This window comes from Ranitomeya imitator, chromosome 8 (genome assembly GCF_032444005.1).
Source record: "Ranitomeya imitator isolate aRanImi1 chromosome 8, aRanImi1.pri, whole genome shotgun sequence".
NCBI lineage: Eukaryota > Metazoa > Chordata > Amphibia > Anura > Dendrobatidae > Ranitomeya > Ranitomeya imitator.
In genome coordinates, this window is record NC_091289.1 from 3,891,185 (window position 1) to 3,918,848 (window position 27,664).

Below are 27,664 nucleotides of genomic sequence, written 5' to 3' on the forward strand. Positions count from 1 at the left end.
GTACGATGCTTTAGCTAGCTGCTCTAACAGCTCGTCTATCCTCGGCATGGGGTAGACCTCACATGTAGTCAATACATTTAATCTCCTGTAGTCTACACAGAACCGGGTAGTACGGTCCTTTTTTGGGACAAGAACCACAGGCGAGGCCCAGGCACTCTGGGATTTTTGTATCACCTTGAGTTTCAGCATCTCCTCTACCTGTTCCCTCATGTGTGCCTTCACCTCTGCTGACACACGGTGTGCAGACTGCCGTACTGGGGGATTAGTACCAGTGTCCACATGGTGAACTGCTAAGTGTGTCCTCCCTGGCTCCCCTGTGAAGACTTCGTTGAACTCGCTGAGCGCCCCCATCAGCTCAGACCTCTGACTGTGGGATAGCTCAGGGCTAAACTCTGCTGACTCCAGGGACTCCATGTACTGAGTCCCGGCCCCCACATCCAGTAACAGATCAGCCTCCCCCTCTTCAGGCCGGCTACAGACAGGTAAGACACAGGCCTCCCTGCCATGATGAGCCTTCAGCATATTTACATGAAACACTTTCTGACGCTTTGCATGCTCATCTAGTGTCACCACATAATTAACATCATTCAGCCGCTTATGTACAGTGTATGGTCCCTCCCATGCGGCCTGCAATTTGTTCTGTAACAGAGACCAACACCCAAACCTTCTGCCCTTCCTCGTAGGCCCTCAGTCTGGCATTACGGTCGTACCAGACCTTCTGGTTGATTTGGGCCTGGGTCACGTTCTCATGGGCCAGGTTGCTCAGTTTCTGCATTCTCTCTCTGAGCCGCAGGACATATTCAACCACTGAGACTCCAGTAGTTCTGGGGTCGTCCTCCCAACAGTCCTTAATCAAATCAAGTGGCCCCCTGACCCTTCTCCCATAGACCAGTTCAAAGGGGGAGAATCCAGTAGACGCCTGGGGTACCTCTCTGTAGGCAAACAACAGATGGGGAAGGTACCGCTCCCAGTCTCTCCCTTCAGTCTCCACCAGCATTTTCTAGGAAATAGCGACCACAATATTGTACAGTTTCACCTGTCTTTCACTAGGGGGACTTGTCAGGGAGTCACAAAAACACTGAACTTTAGGAAGGCAAAGTTTGACCAGCTTAGAGATGCCCTTAATCTGGTAGACTGGGACAATATCCTCAGAAATGAGAATACAGATAATAAATGGGAAATGTTTAAGAACATCCTAAATAGGCAGTGTAAGCGGTTTATACCTTGTGGGAATAAAAGGACTAGAAATAGGAAAAACCCAATGTGGCTAAACAAAGAAGTAAGACAGGCAATTAACAGTAAAAAGAAAGCATTTGCACTACTAAAGCAGGATGGCACCATTGAAGCTCTAAAAAACTATAGGGAGAAAAATACTTTATCTAAAAAACTAATTAAAGCTGCCAAAAAGGAAACAGAGAAGCACATTGCTAAGGAGAGTAAAACTAATCCCAAACTGTTCTTCAACTATATCAATAGTAAAAGAATAAAAACTGAAAATGTAGGCCCCTTAAAAAATAGTGAGGAAAGAATGGTTGTAGATGACGAGGAAAAAGCTAACATATTAAACACCTTCTTCTCCACGGTATTCACGGTGGAAAATGAAATGCTAGGTGAAATCCCAAGAAACAATGAAAACCCTATATTAAGGGTCACCAATCTAACCCAAGAAGAGGTGCGAAAGCGGCTAAATAAGATTAAAATAGATAAATCTCCGGGTCCGGATGGCATACACCCACGAGTACTAAGAGAACTAAGTAATGTAATAGATAAACCATTATTTCTTATTTTTAGGGACTCTATAGCGACAGGGTCTGTTCCGCAGGACTGGCGCATAGCAAATGTGGTGCCAATATTCAAAAAGGGCTCTAAAAGTGAACCTGGAAATTATAGGCCAGTAAGTCTAACCTCTATTGTTGGTAAAATATTTGAAGGGTTTCTGAGGGATGTTATTCTGGATTATCTCAATGAGAATAACTGTTTAACTCCATATCAGCATTGGTTTATGAGAAATCGCTCCTGTCAAACCAATCTAATCAGTTTTTATGAAGAGGTAAGCTATAGGCTGGACCACGGTGAGTCATTGGACGTGGTATATCTCGATTTTTCCAAAGCGTTTGATACCGTGCCGCACAAGAGGTTGGTACACAAAATGAGAATGCTTGGTCTGGGGGAAAATGTGTGTAAATGGGTTAGTAACTGGCTTAGTGATAGAAAGCAGAGGGTGGTTATAAATGGTATAGTCTCTAACTGGGTCGCTGTGACCAGTGGGGACCGCAGGGGTTGGTATTGGGACCTCTTCTCTTCAACATATTCATTAATGATCTGGTAGAAGGTTTACACAGTAAAATATCGATATTTGCAGATGATACAAAACTATGTAAAGCAGTTAATACAAGAGAAGATAGTATTCTGCTACAGATGGATCTGGATAAGTTGGAAACTTGGGCTGAAAGGTGGCAGATGAGGTTTAACAATGATAAATGTAAGGTTATACACATGGGAAGAAGGAATCAATATCACCATTACACACTGAATGGGAAACCACTGGGTAAATCTGACAGGGAGAAGGACTTGGGGATCCTAGTTAATGATAAACTTACCTGGAGCAGCCAGTGCCAGGCAGCAGCTGCCAAGGCAAACAGGATCATGGGGTGCATTAAAAGAGGTCTGGATACACATGATGAGAGCATTATACTGCCTCTGTACAAATCCCTAGTTAGACCACACATGGAGGACTGTGTCCAGTTTTGGGCACCGGTGCTCAGGAAGGATATAATGGAACTAGAGAGAGTACAAAGGAGGGCAACAAAATTAATAAAGGGGATGGGAGAACTACAATACCCAGATAGATTAGCGAAATTAGGATTATTTAGTCTAGAAAAAAGACGACTGAGGGGCGATCTAATAACCATGTATAAGTATATAAGGGGACAATACAAATATCTCGCTGAGGATCTGTTTATACCAAGGAAGGTGACGGGCACAAGGGGGCATTCTTTGCGTCTGGAGGAGAGAAGGTTTTTCCACCAACATAGAAGAGGATTCTTTACTGTTAGGGCAGTGAGAATCTGGAATTGCTTGCCTGAGGAGGTGGTGATGGCGAACTCAGTCGAGGGGTTCAAGAGAGGCCTGGATGTCTTCCTGGAGCAGAACAATATTGTATCATACAATTATTAGGTTCTGTAGAAGGACGTAGATCTGGGGATTTATTATGATGGAATATAGGCTGAACTGGATGGACAAATGTCTTTTTTCGGCCTTACTAACTATGTTACTATGTTACTATGTATTTTCAGCATTTGCTTTAATGTTCCATTGAAGCGCTCGCAGAGTCCGTTGGTTTGGGGATGATAGGCGCTGGCCACAAGATGCTGCACTTGTATTCTTTCACAGAGGCTTTCCATCAGATCAGACATGAACTGGGTTCCCTGATCGATCAACATTTCCCTGGGGAAACCCACACGAGAGAACACAGTCAGTAAAGCATCCGCCACTTTGTCTGCTCGGATGGAGGATAGTGCCACAGCTTCCGGGTATCGTGTAGCATAGTCCACCACTGTGAGGATGTACTTTTTCCCAGAGCTGCTAGGGATTGCAAGTGGCCCTATGATATCCACAGCCACTCGCTGGGAAGGTTCATCGATCACAGGCAGTGGTATCAATGGAGCTTTCTGTATATTCCTGGACTTTCCAACTCTCTGACAAACTACACACGATCGGCAGTAATTGGCAATATGTGTCCCCATCTTGGGCCAATAGAAGTTATATGCCAGACCTGCCTTCGGGACAGATGTTACATTATCACTAAAGTTAAATAAATAGGGCAGCACACTGCAGCGCCAAAACATGCAAACTTGAAAACACGAAATTTAAACTGCATTACTGCACTAGAAATATGAAAAATGAGAGTTTTAGCGCATAAAAATGGCCAATTTTATGTGTACCTGGTAGCCCCTTTACGGCATCTCTCTTATACCAGGTCCTACTCTAAACCTGAAACACCCACAACCAAGCTATAGATTAGTACCAGGTAAAACGCCAAGCAGAGATTAGATATAAAAATGCCTTTATTATTTTATGACTGGCAATAGATATATAAACAATACATGATTGTGCGCGCAAAAAACAAAGGAATAAATTAACAAAAATAAAAAAGAGTATATAATATATAAAACCAATGTACATATAAAAGGTAGAATAATATAGCGGACTGACCCAGGGGATAAACTAATTATGTTTATATACTACCAGGGGTAACCTCTAAAAATAATCCAGTGTCTAAACAGTACATAGCCAAAGATGTAAAAAATGGTCAAAAACCCCTATGCAAAAAAGGCCACAGTAAAAATATAAGAATATATAGACATATGTATATAAAAAGTGCCAAAAAATCAAAAGAGGTGTATAAGGAATAATTATCCTACTCAAATACCATGTAAAAAATATATAACATACTAAATCTGCTCACAAAAATATTTATATATAATGTGCAAATCAAGCGATATTTAAATATAAAAGTGCAAATTTGGCAAAAAAGTGTATATAAAGGGGTGCATAGAACCACATCTAAACCTATTTGGCTCAAAAATACATGGTCAAGTAACCAGTGATTAACCATGAATATATATACATATATATATATATATATATATATATATATAGTGCAATAGTTTATATAATACCAGGCTTCAAAAGAAGGGGTTAATAACGCAAATATACTATACAGATCAGTGGATAAGAGTACTCCCGTATAATATAAGATGTTAAGCTGAACTAAAAAGAGGCACCTAATGTCTTCCAATGAAACATATGAGGCATATCACTGACAAGCTTCTCTGGAATCACACACACTGCCGCAATAGAGCTCCAACAGGAGTCCCACCATAAGGTGCAGATTAGCATAAATAGTGTGGAAGCGTGCCGTACCTTAATCACGCAGAACACTCTGGGTCAGTCCGGTCCTTTGCTAGAGCGCACCCCGACGCGCGTTTCGGAACAAGTCCTTCGTCAGGGGTCTTGTTCCGAAACGCGCGTCGGGGTGCGCTCTAGCAAAGGACCGGACTGACCCAGAGTGTTCTGCGTGATTAAGGTACGGCACGCTTCCACACTATTTATGCTAATCTGCACCTTATGGTGGGACTCCTGTTGGAGCTCTATTGCGGCAGTGTGTGTGATTCCAGAGAAGCTTGTCAGTGATATGCCTCATATGTTTCATTGGAAGACATTAGGTGCCTCTTTTTAGTTCAGCTTAACATCTTATATTATACGGGAGTACTCTTATCCACTGATCTGTATAGTATATTTGCGTTATTAACCCCTTCTTTTGAAGCCTGGTATTATATAAACTATTGCACTATATATATATATATATATATATATATATATGTATATATATTCATGGTTAATCACTGGTTACTTGACCATGTATTTTTGAGCCAAATAGGTTTAGATGTGGTTCTATGCACCCCTTTATATACACTTTTTTGCCAAATTTGCACTTTTATATTTAAATATCGCTTGATTTGCACATTATATATAAATATTTTTGTGAGCAGATTTAGTATGTTATATATTTTTTACATGGTATTTGAGTAGGATAATTATTCCTTATACACCTCTTTTGATTTTTTGGCACTTTTTATATACATATGTCTATATATTCTTATATTTTTACTGTGGCCTTTTTTGCATAGGGGTTTTTGACCATTTTTTACATCTTTGGCTATGTACTGTTTAGACACTGGATTATTTTTAGAGGTTACCCCTGGTAGTATATAAACATAATTAGTTTATCCCCTGGGTCAGTCCGCTATATTATTCTACCTTTTATATGTACATTGGTTTTATATATTATATACTCTTTTTTATTTTTGTTAATTTATTCCTTTGTTTTTTGCGCGCACAATCATGTATTGTTTATATATCTATTGCCAGTCATAAAATAATAAAGGCATTTTTATATCTAATCTCTGCTTGGCGTTTTACCTGGTACTAATCTATAGCTTGGTTGTGGGTGTTTCAGGTTTAGAGTAGGACCTGGTATAAGAGAGATGCCGTAAAGGGGCTACCAGGTACACATAAAATTGGCCATTTTTATGCGCTAAAACTCTCATTTTTCATATTTCTAGTGCAGTAATGCAGTTCAAATTTCGTGTTTTCAAGTTTGCATGTTTTGGCGCTGCAGTGTGCTGCCCTATTTATTTAACTATATGCGAGTTGGCGACTCTGGGTTCAGCACCTGTTCACACTCAGTCTATGTTTGGATGTGCAGATCAGGTTTTTTGAAAAGTTACATTATCACTAGTCACACATATAAACCCTAGACATATGTCCCCACACACATAATATAGTAGTATACAGCACAGAGCCACGTAGTATATTGCCCAGCCACGTAGTATATTGCCCAGCCACGTAGCATATTGCCCAGCCACGTAGCATATTGCCCAGCCACGTAGCATATTGCCCAGCCACGTAGCATACAGCACAGAGCCACGTAGTATATTGGCCAGTCACGTAGTATACTGCCCAGTGACGTATGTAACAAGTTAAAAAATAAAAAACATATACTCACCTTCCGAGGGCCCCTTGTAGTCCTGAGTATCCCTTGTAGTCCTGTCGCCTGTGTGCGATGCACACGGCAGCTTCCGGTCCCAGGGTTGGTATGAGCACAAGACCTGTGATGACGTCACGGTCACATGACCGTGACGTCATGGCAGGTCCTTCTCGCATACCATCCTTGCCACCGGAACCTGCTGCTTACATGGAGCGGTCACCGGAGCGTCGCGAGGAGCGGGAAAAGTGGCGGAAGGTGAGTATACAATGATTTTGTTGTTTTTTTTTAATATAAGATCATTTTACTATTGATGCTGCATACACAGCCTCAATTGTAAAACGTTGGTCACACAGGGTTAATAGCTCCGGTAACGCTGACGTTAACCCTGTGGGAGGGCTGACTGGATGACTGGAGGGGAGTATGGAGCGGGCACTGACTGCGGGGAGGAAAGAGCAGGTAGCCCAATTCTAACGCATCGGGTATTCTAGAATATGCATGTCCACGTAATATATTGCACAGCCCACGTAGTATATTGCCCAGCCATGTAGTATATTGCCCAGCCACGTAGTATACTGCACAGAGCCACGTAGTATATTGCCCAGCCACGTAGTATACTGCACAGAGCCACGTAGTATATTACCCAGCCACGTATGTCACAGGTTAAAAAATAAACATATACTCACCTTCCGAGGGCCCCTTGTAGTCATGTCGCCTGTGTGCGGTGCACTCGGCAGCTTCCGGTCCCAGGGTTGGTAGCGCAGGACCCGTGATGACATCGCAGTCACATGACCGTGACGTCATGGCAGGTCCTTGTCTCAAACCATCCTTGCCACCGGAACCTGCTGCTTGCATGGAGCGGTTACCGGAGCGTCGCGAGGAGCGGGAAAGGCGGCGGAAGGTGAGTATATAATGATTTTTTATTTATTTTTTTATTTTTATTATTTTTAACATTAGATCCTTTTATTATTGACGCTGCATAGGCAGCATAAATAGTAAAAACTTGGTCACACAGGGTTAATAGCGGCGGTAACGGAGTGAGTTACCCGCGGCATAACGCGGTCCGTTACCGCTGGCATTAACCCTGTGTGAGCGGTGACTGCGAGGAGTATGGAGCGGGCACTGACTGTGGGGAGGAAGGGGCGGCCATGTTGCCGCCGGACTGCGCCCGTCACTGTTTTGTCGTGGCAATGGTCGTGGGCGTTTTGCCATGGCCAATGAGCGACATGGATTCCATGACAGACAGAGGCCGCGACCAATGAATATCCGTGACAGAAAGACAGAAGTGACCCTTAGGCAATTATATAGTAGATTTATTGAGTCACTGGCAATAATATAACATCCGTCTTGAAAAGCTGCGGGTTCGCGCCCAGGTGTTAATATGTATTTTCCTGGGACAGGTAGACTTCTGTCTCCAATCTCACCAGGAGGTCCTGCTGGAAGCCAAGAAGAAAGGTAACATTTGACACCTCCTAGCTCTTGGAAGAGAGATGTTAATTACGGCCTGATAGTATCTCTGTGAGAACTTTTACACAAAGGATTTCAAGAGAAAATAATATATTCATTGGGGGGCGCGGCCGTGGTCCAATCAAAAAACAAGCAATTATGATATTAATCTGAGGGGCTGGTCTAGAAACCTGACCTCCAGACCAAAGCTATAAATTAGGGCTGTATACATAGAATCGAGTTCACAAGTGAGGGCAGCCTGAGATACTGATGTGTTCCACTAACTCCATTCACCCCCCTCAGGGAACAGAAAGCAGACTACCAGTTAGATGATTTCTTTAAGTTTCTCCTGTTTATTTTTATACTGTTTTGCATAAGTTGTATGTCTTTTCATTATCATATTTTTATATTTTTTTCTTACTGTAAGCACTGAACCGTTTGTATTAAAGTATAAAACTTTAACAAGTTGAACCTTGAATGATCTAAAAGAATCCATAGCCTAAAGTGGGTGAGCCTTACGAGTGATAGACATTATTAGTATTAATATTTCCGGGACTCATCGCCCATGTATTCGGTGAGTGGTGGCAGCGTGTATGAGCGGGTGTGTGGCCTGGGTCAGGGTGTGATTTATGCTCCCATTACAGCATAGGACAGAGGTTGAATGCTGGACTGAGAGTGGGGAGAGAGATTAACCCTTGCAGGCACAACCCAAGTCACGTGCTGAGAGCAGGCATGTGACGAATAAGTGACACCACGGAGAAGGGATCCGTGACAAATATATAATAGATACATAGATAATAGCTAGATGATAAATAGATAGATACCTTTCCATGGGTCACCATTAAATCCTTGATCATCTCCTCTTGGCCGGCGGAGGCGTTGACGATCGCCTGTATGTTCAGCTTCTCCAGGTACTCGTGCTGCTTCAGCCATCTGAGACCAAGGAATAAAACCTCAATATCTGCATCAGAGATCAGTGTGCGACAATTTGATTTTTTTTTTTTTTTAAATAGTCTGTTAACAGAAAGCGAAACACCCCACTCAGACCACCAGTATACACGTCACATGATTACTGTGTCAGCACCGAGACCCCAATAATCAATAGAAAAAAGGGTTTTCACTCACCCCATATAATCACTGCACAAGCACAGCAATTAAAAATAGGTCTACAGCACAGGAGAACGGCAATGGTGCAGTCACTGTGTACATACATTACATTACTGATCCTGAGTTACCTCCTGTATTATACCCTAGAGCTGCACTCACTATTCTGCTGGTGCAGTCACTGTGTACATACATTACATTACTGATCCTGAGTTACATCCTGTATTATACCCCAGAGCTGCACTCACTATTCTGCTGGTGCAGTCACTGTGTACATACATTACATTCCTGATCCTGAGTTACCTCCTGTATTATACCCCAGAGCTGCACTCACTATTCTGCTGGTGCAGTCACTGTGTACATACATTACATTACTGATCCTGAGTTACCTCCTGTATTATACCCTAGAGCTGCACTCACTATTCTGCTGGTGCAGTCACTGTGTACATACATTACATTACTGATCCTGAGTTACCTCCTGTATTATACTCCAGAGCTGCACTCACTATTCTGCTGGTGCAGTCACTGTGTACATACATTACATTCCTGATCCTGAGTTACCTCCTGTATTATACTCCAGAGCTGCACTCACTATTCTGCTGGTGCAGTCACTGTGTACATACATTACATTACTGATCCTGAGTTACCTCCTGTATTATACCCTAGAGCTGCACTCACTATTCTGCTGGTGCAGTCACTGTGTACATACATTACTGATCCTGAGTTACCTCCTGTATTATACCCTAGAGCTGCACTCACTATTCTGCTGGTGCAGTCACTGTACATACATTACATTACTGATCCTGAGTTACATCCTGTATTATACTCCAGAGCTGCACTCACTATTCTGCTGGTGTAGTCACTGTGTACATACATTACATTACTGATCCTGAGTTACATCCTGTATTATACCCCAGAGCTGCACTCACTATTCTGCTGGTGCAGTCACTGTGTACATACATTACATTACTGATCCTGAGTTACATCCTGTATTATACCCCAGAGCTGCACTCACTATTCTGCTGGTGCAGTCACTGTGTACATACATTACTGATCCTGAGTTACATCCTGTATTATACTCCAGAGCTGCACTCACTATTCTGCTGGTGCAGTCACTGTGTACATACATTACATTACTGATCCTGAGTTACATCCTGTATTATACCCCAGAGCTGCACTCACTATTCTGCTGGTGCAGTCAGTGTGTACATACATTACATTACTGATCCTGAGTTACATCCTGTATTATACCCCAGAGCTGCACTCACTATTCTGCTGGTGCAGTCACTGTGTACATACATTACTGATCCCGAGTTACATCCTGTATTATACCCCAGAGCTGCACTCACTATTCTGCTGGTGCAGTCACTGTGTACATACATTACATTACTGATCCGGAGTTACATCCTGTATTATACCCCAGAGCTGCACTCACTATTCTGCTGGTGCAGTCACTGTGTACATACATTACTGATCCTGAGTTACATCCTGTATTATACTCCAGAGCTGCACTCGCTATTCTGCTGGTGCAGTCACTGTGTACATACATTAGATTACTGATCCTGAGTTACCTCCTGTATTATACTGCAGAGCTGCACTCACTATTCTGATGGTGCAGTCACTGTGTACATACATTACATTACTGATCCTGAGTTACATCCTGTATTATACCTCAGAGCTGCACTCGCTATTCTGCTGGTGCAGTCACTGTGTACATACATTATATTACTGATCCTGAGTTACATCCTGTATTATAGCCCAGAGCTGCACTCACTATTCTGCTGGTGCAGTCACTGTGTACATACATTACATTACTGATCCTAAGTTATCCCCGAGTTATCCTGAGTTTCTTTCTCTCTGCAGACATCCCCACCATCATCATGGGTGACTTTAATATCCCTGACACCCGCCAGCCAGTAGCCTCCAAGCTCCTGGTCCTTACCTCATCCTTTGGACTTACTCAGTGGTCCTCCACAGCCACCCACGAAGACGGACATACACTAGGCCTCATCTTCACCCGCCTCTAATCTCACAATCTCTCCCTTCCCCCATCTGACCACCATCTACTCACCTTCTCATCTTTGTCCTCCTCACCTGCCCCCTATGACCAGCCAGTACCACATCCTCCTAGACAATCACAGACTCTCAGACTCTTCTACCCCTGTCCTCCATATCTTCACTCCATGACGCGGACAGTGCCATCGCTCTCTGTAACTCCAGCCTCACATCAGCCATAGACTCAGTCGTCCCTCTCATGTATGGCAAAGTGCGACAAATCAATAGGCAACCCTGGCATAGCAACCTCACCAAAAAACTCCAACAAGCATCCAGGGTCGCGGAAAACACGCCTGCCAGACGACTTCACCGCTTTCAAACAAGCTACACTTGCCTTCAAACCTCTGCTAAACAGACCTATTTCACTAACCTTGTATCTTCACTATCCTACAACCCAAAACAACTGTTCAGCACATTTACCTCCCTCCTCCGCCCACCACTGCCACCTCCCAACTCTCTTCTGAGGACTTTGCCACCTACTTCAAAAACAAGATCGACCAAACAAGGCAAACCTTTACTGTTCCATCACCCCAACCACTCCATATACCAGACCTCTGCCCTTCCCCAATAACTTCCCTCTCCAACATCACTGAAGGAGAACTTACTCACCTCCTTTCCAAATCACACCTCACCACCTGTTCACTTGACCCCATTCCTTCCCACCTGCTCCCCAAACTCACTAACACCCTCATTCCAGCCCTAACCCATCTCCTCAACCGATCGCTATCTTCTGGTACTTTCCCCTCTGCCTTAAAACTTGCCACCATCAAACCCATCCTCAAAAAAGCTAACCTTGACCCAACTGCTATCCCAGCTACCGCCCCATATCACTGCTCCCGTTTACTTCCAAACTCCTTGAGCAGCACGTCCATGGTCAACTTTCCTTCCACCTCTCATCTCTCTCCTTGACAACCTCCAGTCTGGCTTCCGCCCCACCACTCCACCGAAACGGCCATGACAAAAATTATTAATGACTTACTCACAGCCAAAGCCAACAGACAGTTCTCCATACTCCTCCTTCTCGACCTGTCCTCTGCTTTCGACACAGTCGACCACTGCCCACTGCTACAGGTTCTTTCTTCCCTTGGCATCGAAGACCTCACCCTGTCCTGGATTGCCTCATACCTTTCCGACCGCACATTTAGAGTTTCCCACTCCCATACTACCTCCTCACCCCGCCCTCTCTCTGTTGGAGTCCCTCAAGGCTCTATCCTAGGGCCCCTACTTTTTTCCATCTATACCCTAGGACAACTCATAAAGTTCCATGGCTTCCAGTTCCACCTGTATGCGGACGACACTCAGATCTACCTCTCTGGCCCAGATGTCACCTCTCTGCTGTCCAGAATCCTGAAGTATCTGTCAGCCATATCCTCCTTCTTCACCTCTCGCTTCCTAAAACTCAATGTAGGCAAAACCGAACTCATCATCTTTCCCCCATCTCACGTATCCCCCCTACCTGATCTATCTATTATGGTAAACGGCATCACGCTCTCTCCTGCACCTGAAATCCGCTGCCTTGGGGTAACTCTCGTCTCCGCACGTCCAAACCCATGCCACCTCCTGTCGCCTCCAACTCAAAATTATTGCCAGAATCAGTCCCTTCCTCAGCCAACAATCTACTAAAACTCTTGTGCATGCCCTCATCATCTCCCGCCTTGATTACTGCAACACCCTCCTCTGTAGCCTCCCCGCTAACTCCCTTGCTCCTCTCCAGTCTGTCCTCAACTCTGCTGCCCGGCTAATCCACCTCTCTCCTCACTACTCCCCTGCTTCACCCCTCGCAAATCCCTCCACTGGCTCCCAATTCCCCAACGAATCCAGTTCAGACTACTAACACTGATCTACAAATCCATCCACAACCTGTCCCCTCCATATATCTCTGAAGTAAACTTCCAATATCTTCCCTCACGTAATCTTTGATCCTCCCGAGACCTCCTACTCTCCTCTACACTTATTCGCTCCTCACACAACCGCCTCCAAGATTTCTCCCATCCTCTGGAATTCCACGCCTCAACACATCCGATTATCCAGCACCCTCGGATCCTTCAGATGGAACCTGAAAACCATCTCTTCAGGAAAGCCTACAGCCTGCAATAACCATTCTGCTGCCTCACCACCACCAGAGCTGCCGCCCCACCACCACCAGAGCTGCCGCCTCACCACCACCAGAGCTGCCGCCTCACCACCATCAGAGCTGTCGCCTCACCACCACCAGAGCTGCCCCCTCACCACCACCAGAGCTGCCGCCTCACCCACCACCAGAGCTGCCGCCTCACCCACCACCAGAGCTGCCGCCTCACCCACCACCAGAGCTGCCGCCTCACCCACCACCAGAGCTGCCGCCTCACCCACCACCAGAGCCGCCGCCTCACCACCACCAGAGCTGCCGCCTCACCACCACCAGAGCTGCCGCCTCACCACCACCAGAGCTGCCGCCTCACCACCACCAGAGCTGCCGCCTCACCCACCACCAGAGCTGCCCCCTCACCACCACCACCAGAGCTGCCCCCTCACCACCACCAGAGCTGCCGCCTCACCACCACCAGAGCTGCCGCCTCACCCACCACCAGAGCTGCCCCCTCACCACCACCACCAGAGCTGCCCCCTCACCACCACCAGAGCCGCCGCCTCACCACCACCAGAGCTGCCGCCTCACCACCACCAGAGCTGCCGCCTCACCACCACCAGAGCCGCCGCCTCACCACCACCAGAGCTGCCGCCTCACCACCACCAGAGCTGCCGCCTCACCACCACCAGAGCTGCCGCTCCCCCGACCTCCTGCCTCTTCCCCACTATCCCATAGAATGTTAGTCCGCAAGCACAGGGTCCTCGCCCCTCTGTACCAGTCTGTCATAGTAAATTTGTTTACTGTTAATGATATCTGTATCTCTGCACGTCACCTCTTCTCATGTACAGCACCATGGAACTAATGGTGCTCTATAAATAATAATAATCCCCCAGAGCTGCGCTCTTATCACCACTATCTGTCCGGTATCTCACCCTCCGGAGCCGGTATCGCGCACGGTGAAGCTCTGCAGGCTCTGGACCATTCCCTCGGCTTCTCCGTACAGCAGCACCGGGTTGGATTCCATCTTCCCTCACCGGAGCCAACTACGTTACGCTGTTGCTATAGGAATAAAACACTGTTTCTGGGCATGCGCAGCTTGCTATCACCTTGACAACAACTTCCTGTCCGCAAGCGCAGTAATCCCCTTTGTTTGCTAGTTCACGCATGCGCGGGGGTTATCGTGCGCTAGCTCTGATTTGTAACGTGAGCGGAAGTTGATGCTGTTCCCTCTGTTGTTTTGTCCCGGCTGTTGTGTAACCACCGGAAGTTCCGGAGCTGCCATCTTTGCATACCCAGGGCTTTGTTGTGGTCCTTACAATAGATTATTAATGGTCATGAAGAAAAAAAGCGATGACGCGTTCTCTTGTCAGATTTCTAAATAGTTCATTCTCAGTGTAAGATCAGGTGTTAGGGCTTTGTGCATCTTACCTCTGTGATCACACATTAGATACTGTATCTAATCCTCTCCTGTGTGATACTGCTGAGCCGTGTATCTAATCCTCTCCTGTGTGATACTGTCTGCTGAGCTGTGTATCTAATCCTATCCTGTGTGATACTGTCTGCTGAGCTGTGTATCTAATCCTCTCCTGTGTGATACTGTCTGCTGAGCCGTGTATCTAATCCTCTCCTGTGTGATACTGACTGCTGAGCTGTGTATCTAATCCTATCCTGTGTGATACTGACTGCTGAGCTGTGTATCTAATCCTCTCCTGTGTGATACTGACTGCTGAGCTGTGTATCTAATCCTCTCCTGTGTGATACTGTCTGCTGAGCCGTGTATCTAATCCTCTCCTGTGTGATACTGACTGCTGAGCTGTGTATCTAATCCTCTCCTGTGTGATACTGTCTGCTGAGCCGTGTATCTAATCCTCTCCTGTGTGATACTGTCTGCTGAGCCGTGTATCTAATCCTCTCCTGTGTGATACTGACTGCTGAGCTGTGTATCTAATCCTCTCCTGTGTGATACTGTCTGCTGAGCTGTGTATCTAATCCTCTCCTGTGTGATACTGTCTGCTGAGCCGTGTATCTAATCCTCTCCTGTGTGATACTGACTGCTGAGCTGTGTATCTAATCCTATCCTGTGTGATACTGACTGCTGAGCTGTGTATCTAATCCTATCCTGTGTGATACTGACTGCTGAGCTGTGTATCTAATCCTCTCCTGTGTGATACTGTCTGCTGAGCCGTGTATCTAATCCTCTCCTGTGTGATACTGACTGCTGAGCTGTGTATCTAATCCTATCCTGTGTGATACTGACTGCTGAGCTGTGTATCTAATCCTCTCCTGTGTGATACTGACTGCTGAGCTGTGTATCTAATCCTCTCCTGTGTGATACTGTCTGCTGAGCCGTGTATCTAATCCTCTCCTGTGTGATACTGACTGCTGAGCTGTGTATCTAATCCTCTCCTGTGTGATACTGTCTGCTGAGCTGTGTATCTAATCCTATCCTGTGTGATACTGTCTGCTGAGCTGTGTATCTAATCCTATCCTGTGTGATACTGCTGAGGTGTGTATCTAATCCTCTCCTGTTTGATACTGTATTGCTGAGCCGTGTATCTAATCCTCTCCTGTGTGATACTGACTGCTGAGCTGTGTTTCTAATCCTCTCCTGTGTGATACTGTCTGCTGAGCCGTGTATCTAATCCTATCCTGTGTGATACCGTCTGCTGAGCCGTGTATCTAATCCTCTCCTGTGTGATACTGTATTGCTGAGCCGTGTATCTAATCCTCTCCTGTGTGATACTGTATTGCTGAGCCGTGTATCTAATCCTCTCCTGTGTGATACTGTCTGCTGAGCTGTGTATCTAATCCTCTCCTGTGTGATACTGTCTGCTGAGCTGTGTATCTAATCCTATCCTGTGTGATACTGACTGCTGAGCTGTGTATCTAATCCTCTCCTGTGTGATACTGACTGCTGAGCTGTGTATCTAATCCTATCCTGTGTGATACTGTATTGCTGAGCCGTGTATCTAATCCTCTCCTGTGTGATACTGACTGCTGAGCCGTGTATCTAATCCTATCCTGTGTGATACTGCTGAGGTGTGTATCTAATCCTCTCCTGTGTGATGCTGACTGCTGAGCCGTGTATCTAATCCTATCCTGTGTGACACTGTCTGCTGAGCTGTGTATCTAATCCTCTCCTGTGTGATACTGTCTGCTGAGCCGTGTATCTAATCCTCTCCTGTGATACTGACTGCTGAGCCGTGTATCTAATCCTATCCTGTGTGATACTGACTGCTGAGCCGTGTATCTAATCCTATCCTGTGTGATACTGACTGCTGAGCTGTGTATCTAATCCTCTCCTGTGTGATACTGCTGAGCTGTGTATCTAATCCTATCCTGTGTGATACTGTCTGCTGAGCCGTGTATCTAATCCTCTCCTGTGTGATACTGACTGCTGAGCTGTGTATCTAATCCTATCCTGTGTGATACTGTCTGCTGAGCCGTGTATCTAATCCTCCTGTGGAATACTGTCTGCTGAGCCGTGTATCTAATCCTATCCTGTGTGATACTGTCTGCTGAGCCGTGTATCTAATCCTCTCCTGTGTGTTACTGACTGCTGAGCCGTGTATCTAATCCTCTCCTGTGTGATACTGTCTGCTGAGCCGTGTATCTAATCCTCTCCTGTGTGATACTGACTGCTGAGCCGTGTATCTAATCCTATCCTGTGTGATACTGACTGCTGAGCTGTGTATCTAATCCTCTCCTGTGTGATACTGACTGCTGAGCTGTGTATCTAATCCTCTCCTGTGTGATACTGACTGCTGAGCCGTATCTAATCCTCTCCTGTGTGATACTGACTGCTGAGCCGTATCTAATCCTCTCCTGTGTGATGCTGACTGCTGAGCCGTGTATCTAATCCTCTCCTGTGTGATACTGCTGAGGTGTGTATCTAATCCTCTCCTGTGTGATACTGTCTGCTGAGCCGTGTATCTAATCCTCTCCTGTGTGATACTGTCTGCTGAGCCGTGTATCTAATCCTATCCTGTGTGATACTGACTGCTGAGCCGTGTATCTAATCCTATCCTGTGTGATACTGACTGCTGAGCCGTGTATCTAATCCTATCCTGTGTGATACTGACTGCTGAGCTGTGTATCTAATCCTCTCCTGTGTGATACTGCTGAGCTGTGTATCTAATCCTATCCTGTGTGATACTGTCTGCTGAGCCGTGTATCTAATCCTCTCCTGTGTGATCCTGTCTGCTGAGCCGTGTATCTAATCCTCCTGTGGAATACTGTCTGCTGAGCCGTGTATCTAATCCTATCCTGTGTGATACTGTCTGCTGAGCCGTGTATCTAATCCTCCTGTGGAATACTGTCTGCTGAGCCGTGTATCTAATCCTATCCTGTGTGATACTGTCTGCTGAGCCGTGTATATAATCCTATCCTGTGTGATACTGTCTGCTGAGCCGTGTATCTAATCCTCTCCTGTGTGATACTGTCTGCTGAGCCGTGTATCTAATCCTCTCCTGTGTGATACTGTCTGCTGAGCCGTGTATCTAATCCTCTCCCGTGTGATACTGTCTGCTGAGCCGTGTATCTAATCCTCTCCCATGTGATACTGACTGCTGAGCCGTGTATCTAATCCTCTCCTGTGTGATACTGTCTGCTGAGCCGTGTATCTAATCCTCTCCTGTGTGATACTGTCTGCTGAGCCGTGTATCTAATCCTCTCCTGTGTGATACTGTCTGCTGAGCCGTGTATCTAATCCTATCCTGTGTGATACTGACTGCTGAGCCGTGTATCTAATCCTCTCCCATGTGATACTGACCGCTGAGCCGTGTATCTAAGGTTTTAAACTTTGAAACAAACTTTAATTGTAAAACTTAAGAACACCAGAATGTGACAATCTCTTAGATTTTATCACACAGAACAGATCGGACGTTCTTCTGTTTCATAAAATTAATTATCTAATTTATAAATTGATGTCGGCGACACAGTAGTACCCGGGCCGAGTCTCCCATTGTATCTGGGCCGTGTCCCTCATTGTGCCGTCGGCTTTGCCCCCATTGTACCCGCCATGTCCCCCATTGTGCCGTTGACCTTGCCCCTCATTGTGCCGTTGGCTTTGCCCCCATTGTACCCGGGCCGAGTGTGGGATATTGAACGTCTTTGCCATTTGCTCGTGGACGTGACACACTGCTAGATGAAAACTGAACTGAAAAAGAATGAATTACTTCTCAGATTTCTCCTTTCTTAGGCCGGCGTCACACTCAGCATAAGAAAATACGGTCCGTATATTACGGCCGTAATACGCTGAAAAGTCCCCAAAATAGTGGTCCGTAGCTCCTCCGTAGGCAGGGTGTGTCAGCGTATTTTGCGCATGGCATCCTCCGTATGTAATCCGTATGGCATCCGTACTGCGTGGTTTTCTCGCAGGCTTGCAAAACCGACATACGGACATACAAGGGATCCATGTGTAAAAAAAAACTATATATATATATATATATATATATATATATATATATATATATATATATATATATATATATATACACACAGTATATATGTCAGTAGACACATATGTATATATATTAATATTTCATCCAGCGCGATATAGCAGAAAGCCAGTAATTCAATTACCGGCTTTTGCTTTCTCCTTCCTAAACCCGACATGATTTGAGACATGGTTTACATACAGTAAACCATGTCTTCTCCCCATTTTTTTTTTTGCATATTCCTCTTTACTAATGTTAGTAGTGTGTATGTGCAAAATTTGGCCGTTCTAGCTATTAAATTAAAGGGTTAAATGGCGGAAAAAATTGGCGTGGGCTCCCGCGCAATTTTCTCCGCCAGAGTAGTAAAGCCAGTGACTGAGGGCAGATATTAATAGCCTGGAGAGGGTCCACGGTTATTGGCCCCCCCCTGGCTAAAAACACCTGCCCCCAGCCACCCTAGAACAGGCACATCTGGAAGATGCGCCTATTCTGGCACTTGGCCACTCTCTTCCCATTCCCGTGTAGCAGTGGGATATGGGGTAATGAAGGGTTAATGCCACCTTGCTATTGTAAGGTGACATTAAGCCAAATTAATAATGGAGAGGCGTCAATTATGACACCTATCCATTATTAATCCAATACTAGTAAAGGGTTAAAAAAAACACATTAATACAAATTATTTTAATGAAAAAAACAAAGGTTGTTGTAATAATTTATTCTACGCTCAATCCAATCACTGAAGACCCTCGTTCTGTAACAAAAAAAAAATATAAACCAACAATATCCATACCTTCCGAAGATCTGTAACGTCCCACGATGTAAATCCATCTGAAGGGGTTAAAATATTTTGCAGCCAGGAGCTCTGCTAATGCAGCGGTGCTTGTGGCTGTAAAACCTCGGGGAATGAAGGTAATGTAGGTCAATGACCTATATTTACCTTCATTTGCGGTGAGGCGCCCTCTGCTGGTTGTCCTCATATGAACTCGAGCCTGGGAGCTTTCTAGGAAAGTTGCCACGCTCCAGGAACAGCCAGCAGATGGATTTACATCGTTGGACGTGACAGATCCTCGGAAGGTATGTATATTGTTGGTTTATTATTTTTTTTTTTTTATTTACAGATCGAGGGTCTTCAGAAGGATTGAGCGTAGAATAAATTATTACAACAACCTTTGTTTTTATTTCATTAAAATAATTTTTATTAATGTGTTTGTGTTTTTTTTTAACCCTTTACTAGTATTGGATTAATAATGGATAGGTGTCATAATTGACGCCTCTCCATTATTAATTTGGCTTAATGTCACCTTACAATAGCAAGGTGGCATTAACCCTTCATTACCCCATATCCCACCGCTACACGGGAATGGGAAGAGAGTGGCCAAGTGCCAGAATAGGCGCATCTTCCAGATGTGCCTTTTCTGGGGTGGCTGGGGGCAGGTGTTTTTAGCCAGGGAAGGGGCCAATAACCGTGGACCCTCTCCAGGCTATTAATATCTGCCCTCAGTCACTGGCTTTACTACTCTGGCGGAGAAAATTGCGCGGGAGCCCACGCCAATTTTTTCCGCCATTTAACCCTTTAATTTAATAGCTAGAATGGACAAATTTTGCACATACACACTACTGACATTAGTAGTGTGGAATATGCAAAAAAGGGGGATATGAGATGGTTTACTGTATGTAACCAGGTCTCATATCATGTCGGGTTTAGGAAGGAGAAAGCAAAAGCCGGTAATTGAATCACCAGCTTTAAAGCTATCTAGCGCTGTATGAAGTAATAATATATATAGACATATGTGTGTCTCACTGACATTATATATATATATATATATATATCTACCTATTCTATGTGTACACATTTATTCTACTGGAAGCTGTCAGTGTGATTTTACTGTACACCGCACTGAATTACCGGCTTTTCTCGCTAACAGCGCTGTGTATTCCTCGCAAGTCACACTGCTTGTCCGTGTGTAATCCGTATTTTTGGGGCTTCCATAGACTTTCATTGGCGGTTTTTTTTGCGCAATACGGTGACAAACGCAGCATGCTGCAATTTTCTACGGCCGTAGAAAGCCGTATAATACTGATCAGTAAAATACGGCAGATAGGAGCAGGGGCATAGAGAATAATTGGGACGTTTGTTAGGCGAGTTTTACGGACGTATTTTATGCGCTCATACGTCCGTAAAACTCGCTAGTGTGACGCCGGCCTTACTCTGAGATCAAAGACACGAGGAGACGCCGTACAGTGCGGACATGTGGTCGTCACCCACCCATACTCGGAATCTCCGACCCTCTGCTCCTCCCTCAGCGAGCAGCACAATGTGAATGCTACAACGCCGGCACTAACGACACCAGTCACTGAATGGTTCTATCCGCCGGTGATCATCATCTTTGTCTCAGTGCGTGTTCTCTCACCGGGGACAGAATCATCTGAGGCGGAGGCATGAAGGGAGATCATAATCCCCCCATATCTGCACTGCAGACCGCTGCCGGCTTATAGTGTCCTCCTTCTGTCAGGGGCTGCAAATTGTCCCAGGTTCTATGCCCGCCTGTGCCCTGTATCGTCATCCTGAGGGGCAGAACGCGACGTCACGCACGGCGAGGGGCAGAACGCGACGTCACTCACGGCGAGGGGCAGAACGCGACGTCACTCACGGCGAGGGGCAGAACGCGACGTCACGCACGGCGAGGGGCAGAACGCGACGTCACTCACGGCGGGGGGCAGAACGCGACGTCACGCACGGCGGGGGGCAGAACGTGACGTCACGCACGGCGAGGGGCAGAACGCGACGTCACTCACGGCGAGGGGCAGAACGCGACGTCACTCACGGCGAGGGGCAGAACGCGACGTCACTCACGGCGAGGGGCAGAACGCGACGTCACTCACGGCGAGGGGCAGAACGCGACGTCACTCACGGCGAGGGGCAGAACGCGACGTCACTCACGGCGAGGGGCAGAACGCGACGTCACTCACGGCGAGGGGCAGAACGCGACGTCACTCACGGCGAGGGGCAGAACGCGACGTCACGCACAGCGGGGGGCAGAACGCGATGTCACTCACGGCGAGGGGCAGAACGCGATGTCACTCACGGCGAGGGGCAGAACGCGACGTCACTCACGGCGGGGGGCAGAACGCGACGTCACTCACGGCGAGGGGCAGAACGCGACGTCACTCACGGCGGGGGGCAGAACGCGACGTCACTCACGGCGGGGGGCAGAACGCGACGTCACTCACGGCGGGGGGCAGAACGCGACGTCACTCACGGCGGGGGGCAGAACGCGACGTCACTCACGGCGAGGGGCAGAACGCGACGTCACTCACGGCGGGGGGCAGAACGCGACGTCACTCATGGCGGGGGGCAGAACGCGACGTCACTCACGGCGGGGGGCAGAACGCGACGTCACTCACGGCGAGGGGCAGAACGCGACGTCACTCACGGCGAGGGGCAGAACGCGACGTCACTCACGGCGAGGGGCAGAACGCGACGTCACTCACGGCGGGGGGCAGAACGAGACGTCACGGCGAGGGGTAGAACGCAACGTCACGGCGAGGGGCATTTCTCTGAAGTTGTTCCACTTTACATGCAGTCGTGTGACTTATTTGAGGCTCAGTCTTCCTGCTGTTGTTCGTTGGTCGCTTTGTTCCTGCCCAACACTGTCAGATTTGTTACTACTGTCAATTTTGAAAGGAGCTATTTTCTGTGCGAGTGAATACGAAGATCCAATGTTTCCTGATCATCATATTCTGGTATTCTTACATTTTCCACAGCCGGCGGCTCACATTGATGGAGTTGGGGTTGTACTTGACTAATCCATTTAAGTTTGATTCAGTCTCCTGATCCGCTGTATCTAATGCTGTTACTTCAGACACTGTTTACTGAGCTGTGTATCTAATAAAGACCCAATACTGATCCTCCCCATCCCCCCCCGATATTGATCCTCCTCATCCGACCCATCCCCCCCCCCCCCCCCGTATTGATCCTCCTCATCCCCCCAGTATTGATCCTCCTCATCCGACCCATCCCCCCGATATTGATCCTCCTCATCCGACCCATCCCCCCGATATTGATCCTCCTCATCCGACCCATCCCCCCGATATTGATCCTCCTCATCCGACCCATCCCCCCGATATTGATCCTCCTCATCCGACCCATCCCCCCGATATTGATCCTCCTCATCCGACCCATCCCCCCGATATTGATCCTCCTCATCCGACCCATCCCCCCGATATTGATCCTCCTCATCCGACCCATCCCCCCGATATTGATCCTCCTCATCCGACCCATCCCCCCGATATTGATCCTCCTCATCCGACCCATCCCCCCGATATTGATCCTCCTCATCCGACCCATCCCCCCGATATTGATCCTCCTCATCCGACCCATCCCCCCGATATTGATCCTCCTCATCCGACCCATCCCCCCGATATTGATCCTCCTCAACCGACCCATCCCCCCGGTATTGATCCTCCTCATCCGACCCATCCCCCCGGTATTGATCCTCCTCATCCGACCCTTCTCATTGTAGTCCCGGGGGATGGGTCAGATGAGGAGCATCAGTATCTGGAGATACAAGTGCTTCTCACAAAATTAGAATATCATCAAAAAGTGAATTTATTTCAGTTCATCAAAACAAAAAGTGAATCTCATATATTCTATAGTCATTACACACAGAGTGATCTATTTCACGTGTTTATTTCTGTTAATGTTGATGATTATGGCTTACAGCCTGTGAAAACCCAAAAGTCATTATCTCAGTAAATTAGAATAATTAACAATAAACACCTGCAAAGGCTCCTAAGTGTTTATAAAGGCCCCTTCACATTAAGCGACGCTGCAGCGATACCGACAACGATCCGAATCGCTGCAGCGTCGCTGTTTGGTTGCTGGAGAGCTGTCACACAGACCGCTCTCCAGCGACCAACGATGCCGGTAACCAGGGTAAATATCGGGTAACTAAGCGCAGGGCCGCGCTTAGTAACCCGATGTTTACCCTGGATACCATGCTAAAAGTAAAAAAAACCAAACACTAGATACTTACCTACAGCCGTCTGTCCTCCAGCGCTGCGCTCTGCTTCTCTGCTCTCCTCCTGTACTGGCTGTGAGCCGGAAAGCAGAGCGGTGACGTCACCGCTCTGCTTTCCGGCCGCTGTGCTCACAGACAGTACAGGAGGAGTGCAGAGCACAGCGCTGGAGGACAGACAGCGTTAGGTAAGTATCTAGTGTTTGTTTTTTTTTACTTTTAGCATGGTATCCAGGGTAAACATCGGGTTACTAAGCGCGGCCCTGCGCTTAGTTACCCGATGTTTACCCTGGTTACCAGTGAAGACATCGCTGGATCGGTGTCACACACGCCGATCCAGCGATGTCAGCGGGAGTCCAGCGACGAAATAAAGTTCTGGACTTTATTCAGCGACCAACGATCTCCCAGCAGGGGCCTGATCGTTGGTCGCTGTCACACATAACGATTTCATTAACGATATCGTTGCTACGTCACAAATAGCAACGATATCGTTAACAATATCGTTATGTGTGAAGGTACCTTAAATGTCCCTTAAGCTTTAGTCACACTAAACGACTTACCAACGATCACGACCAGTGATACGACCTGGCCGTGATCGTTGGTAAGTCGTTGTGTGGTCGCTGGGGAGCTGTCACACAGACAGCTCTCCAGCGACCAACGATCGGGGAAAGACTTCGGCATCGTTGAAACTGTCTTCAACGATGCCGAACTCCCCGGGTAACCAGGGTAAACATCGGGTTACTAAGTGCAGGGCCGCGCTTAGTAACCCGATGTTTACCCTGGTTACAAGTGAACACATCGCTTGATCGTCGTCACACACGTTGATCCAGCGATGACAGCGGGTGATAAGCGACCAAAAAATGGTCCTGATCATTCCCAGCGACCAACGATCTCCCAGCAGGGGCCTGATCGTTGGTCGCGGTCACACATAAAGATATCGTTAGCGGGATCGTTGCTACGTCACCAAAAGCGTGACGTTGCAACGATATCGTTAAAGATATCGTTATGTGTGACTCCAGCTTTAGTCTGTTTCAGTAACTCCACAATCATGGGGAAGACTCCTAACCTGACAGATGTCCAGAAGGCGTCACTGACACTCCACAAGGAGGGGAAGCCACAGAAGGTCATTGCTAAAGAAGCCGGCTGTTCACACAGTGCTGGATCCAAGCAGATTAATGGACAGTGGAAGGAAAAAGTGTGGTAGAAAATGGTGCACAAGCAACCGGGATAACCGCACCCTGGAGAGGATTGTTAAAGGGAACCTCTCACCCCCAAAATTGAAGTTGAGCTATGCCCACCGGCATCAGGTGCTTATCTACAGCATTCTGTAATGTCGATAAGCCCCCGATGTATCCTGAAAGATGAGAAAAGAAGTTAGATTATACTCACCCAGGGGCGGTGCCGGTGGGCTTAGCTCCTCTTCGATTTTGGGGGTGATATGGAATGGCCTTTTCTTAAAGGGAACCTAACATGGGGGAGATTCACACGAAGTGGACGGCTGCTGGAGTCATTGCTCCACCGCACACAGACGTCTCCAGGACATGGGCTACAAGTGTCACATTCCTTGTGTCCGGCCACTCATGACCAATAGACAACACCAGAAGCGTCTTACCTGGGCCAAGGAGGAAAGAACCGAACTGTTGTCAGTGGTCCAAGGTCCCAGAGTCTGGAGGAAGAGTGGAGGCCACAATCCAAGCTGCTGGAGGTCTGGTGTGAAGTCTCCACAGTCAGTGATGGTTTGGGGGCCATGTCATCTGCTGGTGGAGGTCCACTGGGTTTTATCAAGACCAAAGTCAGCGCAGCCGTCTACCAGGACATTTTAGAGCATTTCATGCTTCCCTCTGCTGACAAGATTTTTGGAGATGGAAATGTCATTCTCCAGCAGGACTTGGTCCCTGTCCACACTGACAAAAGTACCAACACCTGGTGTAAAAACAACAGTATCACTGGGCTTGATTGGCAGCAAACTCCCCTGACCTTAACCCAATAGAGAATCTATGGAGTATTGTCAAGAGGAAGATGAGACATCAGAGCCAACAATGCAGACGAGCTGAAGGCTACTATCAAAGCAACCTGGGCTTCCATAACCCCTCAGCAGCGCCACAGGCTGATCGCCTCCATGCCACGCCGCATTGATGCAGTAATTGATGCACAAGGAGCCCCGACCAAGTATTGAGGGCATTTACTGATCATACATTTCAGTAGGGAACATTTCAGATTTTACAATCATTTTTCAAGCTGGTGTTATAAAGTATTCTAATTTACTGAGATAATGACTTTTGGGTTTTCATTGGCTGTAAGCCATAATCAACATTAACAGAAATAAACACGTGAAATAGATCACTCTGTGTGTAATGGCTCTATAGAAGATAGGAGATTCACTTTTTGTATTGAAGAAATAGAATATCATCAAAAAGTGAATTTATTTCAATTTAGTGAGAAGCATCTGTAGGTCACATGAGAAGGATCAGGGTAAGTACCGGGGGACGGGTCAGATGAGGAGGGTCAGTACCGGGGGACGGGTCAGATGAGGAGGGTCAGTACCGGGGGATGGGTGACATGAGGAAAATCAATATCGGGGACGGGTCAGATGAGGAGGGTCAGTACCGGGAGACGGGTCAGATGAGGAGGGTCAGTACCGGGGCACGGGTCAGATGAGGAGGGTCAGTACCGGGGGACGGGTCAGATGAGGAGGGTCAGTACGGGGATGGGTGACATGAGGAAAATCAATATTTGGGATGGGTCAGATGAGGAGGATCAGTAGCCGGGATGGGTCAGACAAGGATCAGTACCGGGGGTGAGGGGATGGGTCAGATACGTAAGATCAGTAAAGGAGCATGGGTCAGATGAGGCAAGAAGGATCAGTACAGAGGATTGGGTCAGATGAAAAGAGTCAGTATCGAGAGATGGGTGAGATGAGAAGAATCAGTACCGGGGGACGGGTCAGATGAGGGGGGTCAGTACCAGGGGACGGGTCAGATGAGGGGGGTCAGTACCGGGGGACGGGTCAGATGAGGGGGGTCAGTACCGGGGGTCGGGTCAGATGAGGGGGGTCAGTACCGGGGGACGGGTCAGATGAGGGGGGTCAGTACCGGGGGACGGGTCAGATGAGGGGGGTCAGTACCGGGGGACGGGTCAGATGAGGGGGGTCAGTACCGGAGGACGGGTCAGATGAGGGGGGTCAGTACCGGGGGACGGGTCAGATGAGGAGGGTCAGTACCGGGGGACGGGTCAGATGAGGGGGGTCAGTACCGGAGGACGGGTCAGATGAGGGGGGTCAGTACCGGGGGACGGGTCAGATGAGGGGGGTCAGTACCGGAGGACGGGTCAGATGAGGAGGGTCAGTACCGGGAGACGGGTCAGATGAGGAGGGTCAGTACCGGGAGACGGGTCAGATGAGGAGGGTCAGTACCGGGGGACGGGTCAGATGAGGAGGGTCAGTACCGGGGGACGGGTCAGATGAGGAGGGTCAGTACGGGGATGGGTGACATGAGGAAAATCAATATTGGGGATGGGTCAGATGAGGAGGATCAGTAGCCGGGATGGGTCAGACAAGGATCAGTACCGGGGGTGGGGGGATGGGTCAGATACGTAAGATCAGTAAAGGAGCATGGGTCAGATGAGGCAAGAAGGATCAGTACAGAGGATTGGGTCAGATGAAAAGAGTCAGTATCGAGAGATGGGTGAGATGAGAAGAATCAGTACCGGGGGACGGGTCAGATGAGGGGGGTCAGTACCGGGGGACGGGTCAGATGAGGGGGTTCAGTACCGGGGGACGGGTCAGATGAGGGGGTTCAGTACCGGGGGACGGGTCAGATGAGGGGGGTCAGTACCGGGGGACGGGTCAGATGAGGGGGGTCAGTACCGGGGGACGGGTCAGATGAGGGGGGTCAGTACCGGGGGACGGGTCAGATGAGGGGGGTCAGTACCGGGGGACGGGTCAGATGAGGGGGGTCAGTACCGGGGGACGGGTCAGATGAGGGGG

General features: G+C 47.5%; 1 protein-coding gene across 3 annotated transcripts in view; it reads right to left on the reverse strand.

Moving 5' to 3' along the window:
* ZMYND10 (zinc finger MYND-type containing 10) overlaps positions 1-27,664 on the reverse strand; it is a 55,350-nt gene that overhangs the window by 26,697 nt on the left and 989 nt on the right. The window contains exons 2-3 of one of the 3 annotated variants that reach the window (XM_069736057.1): positions 25,292-25,523; positions 8,821-8,929 (exon numbers count right to left, since the gene is read on the reverse strand). In XM_069736057.1, coding sequence (XP_069592158.1) covers positions 8,821-8,929; positions 25,292-25,428 — 246 coding nt within the window. In that variant the 5' untranslated portion in view covers positions 25,429-25,523. Of the gene's footprint in view, positions 1-8,820; positions 8,930-14,155; positions 14,328-25,291; positions 25,524-27,664 lie in introns of those variants that run through there. The other 2 variants (XM_069736058.1, XM_069736059.1) reach the window with 2 other exon arrangements.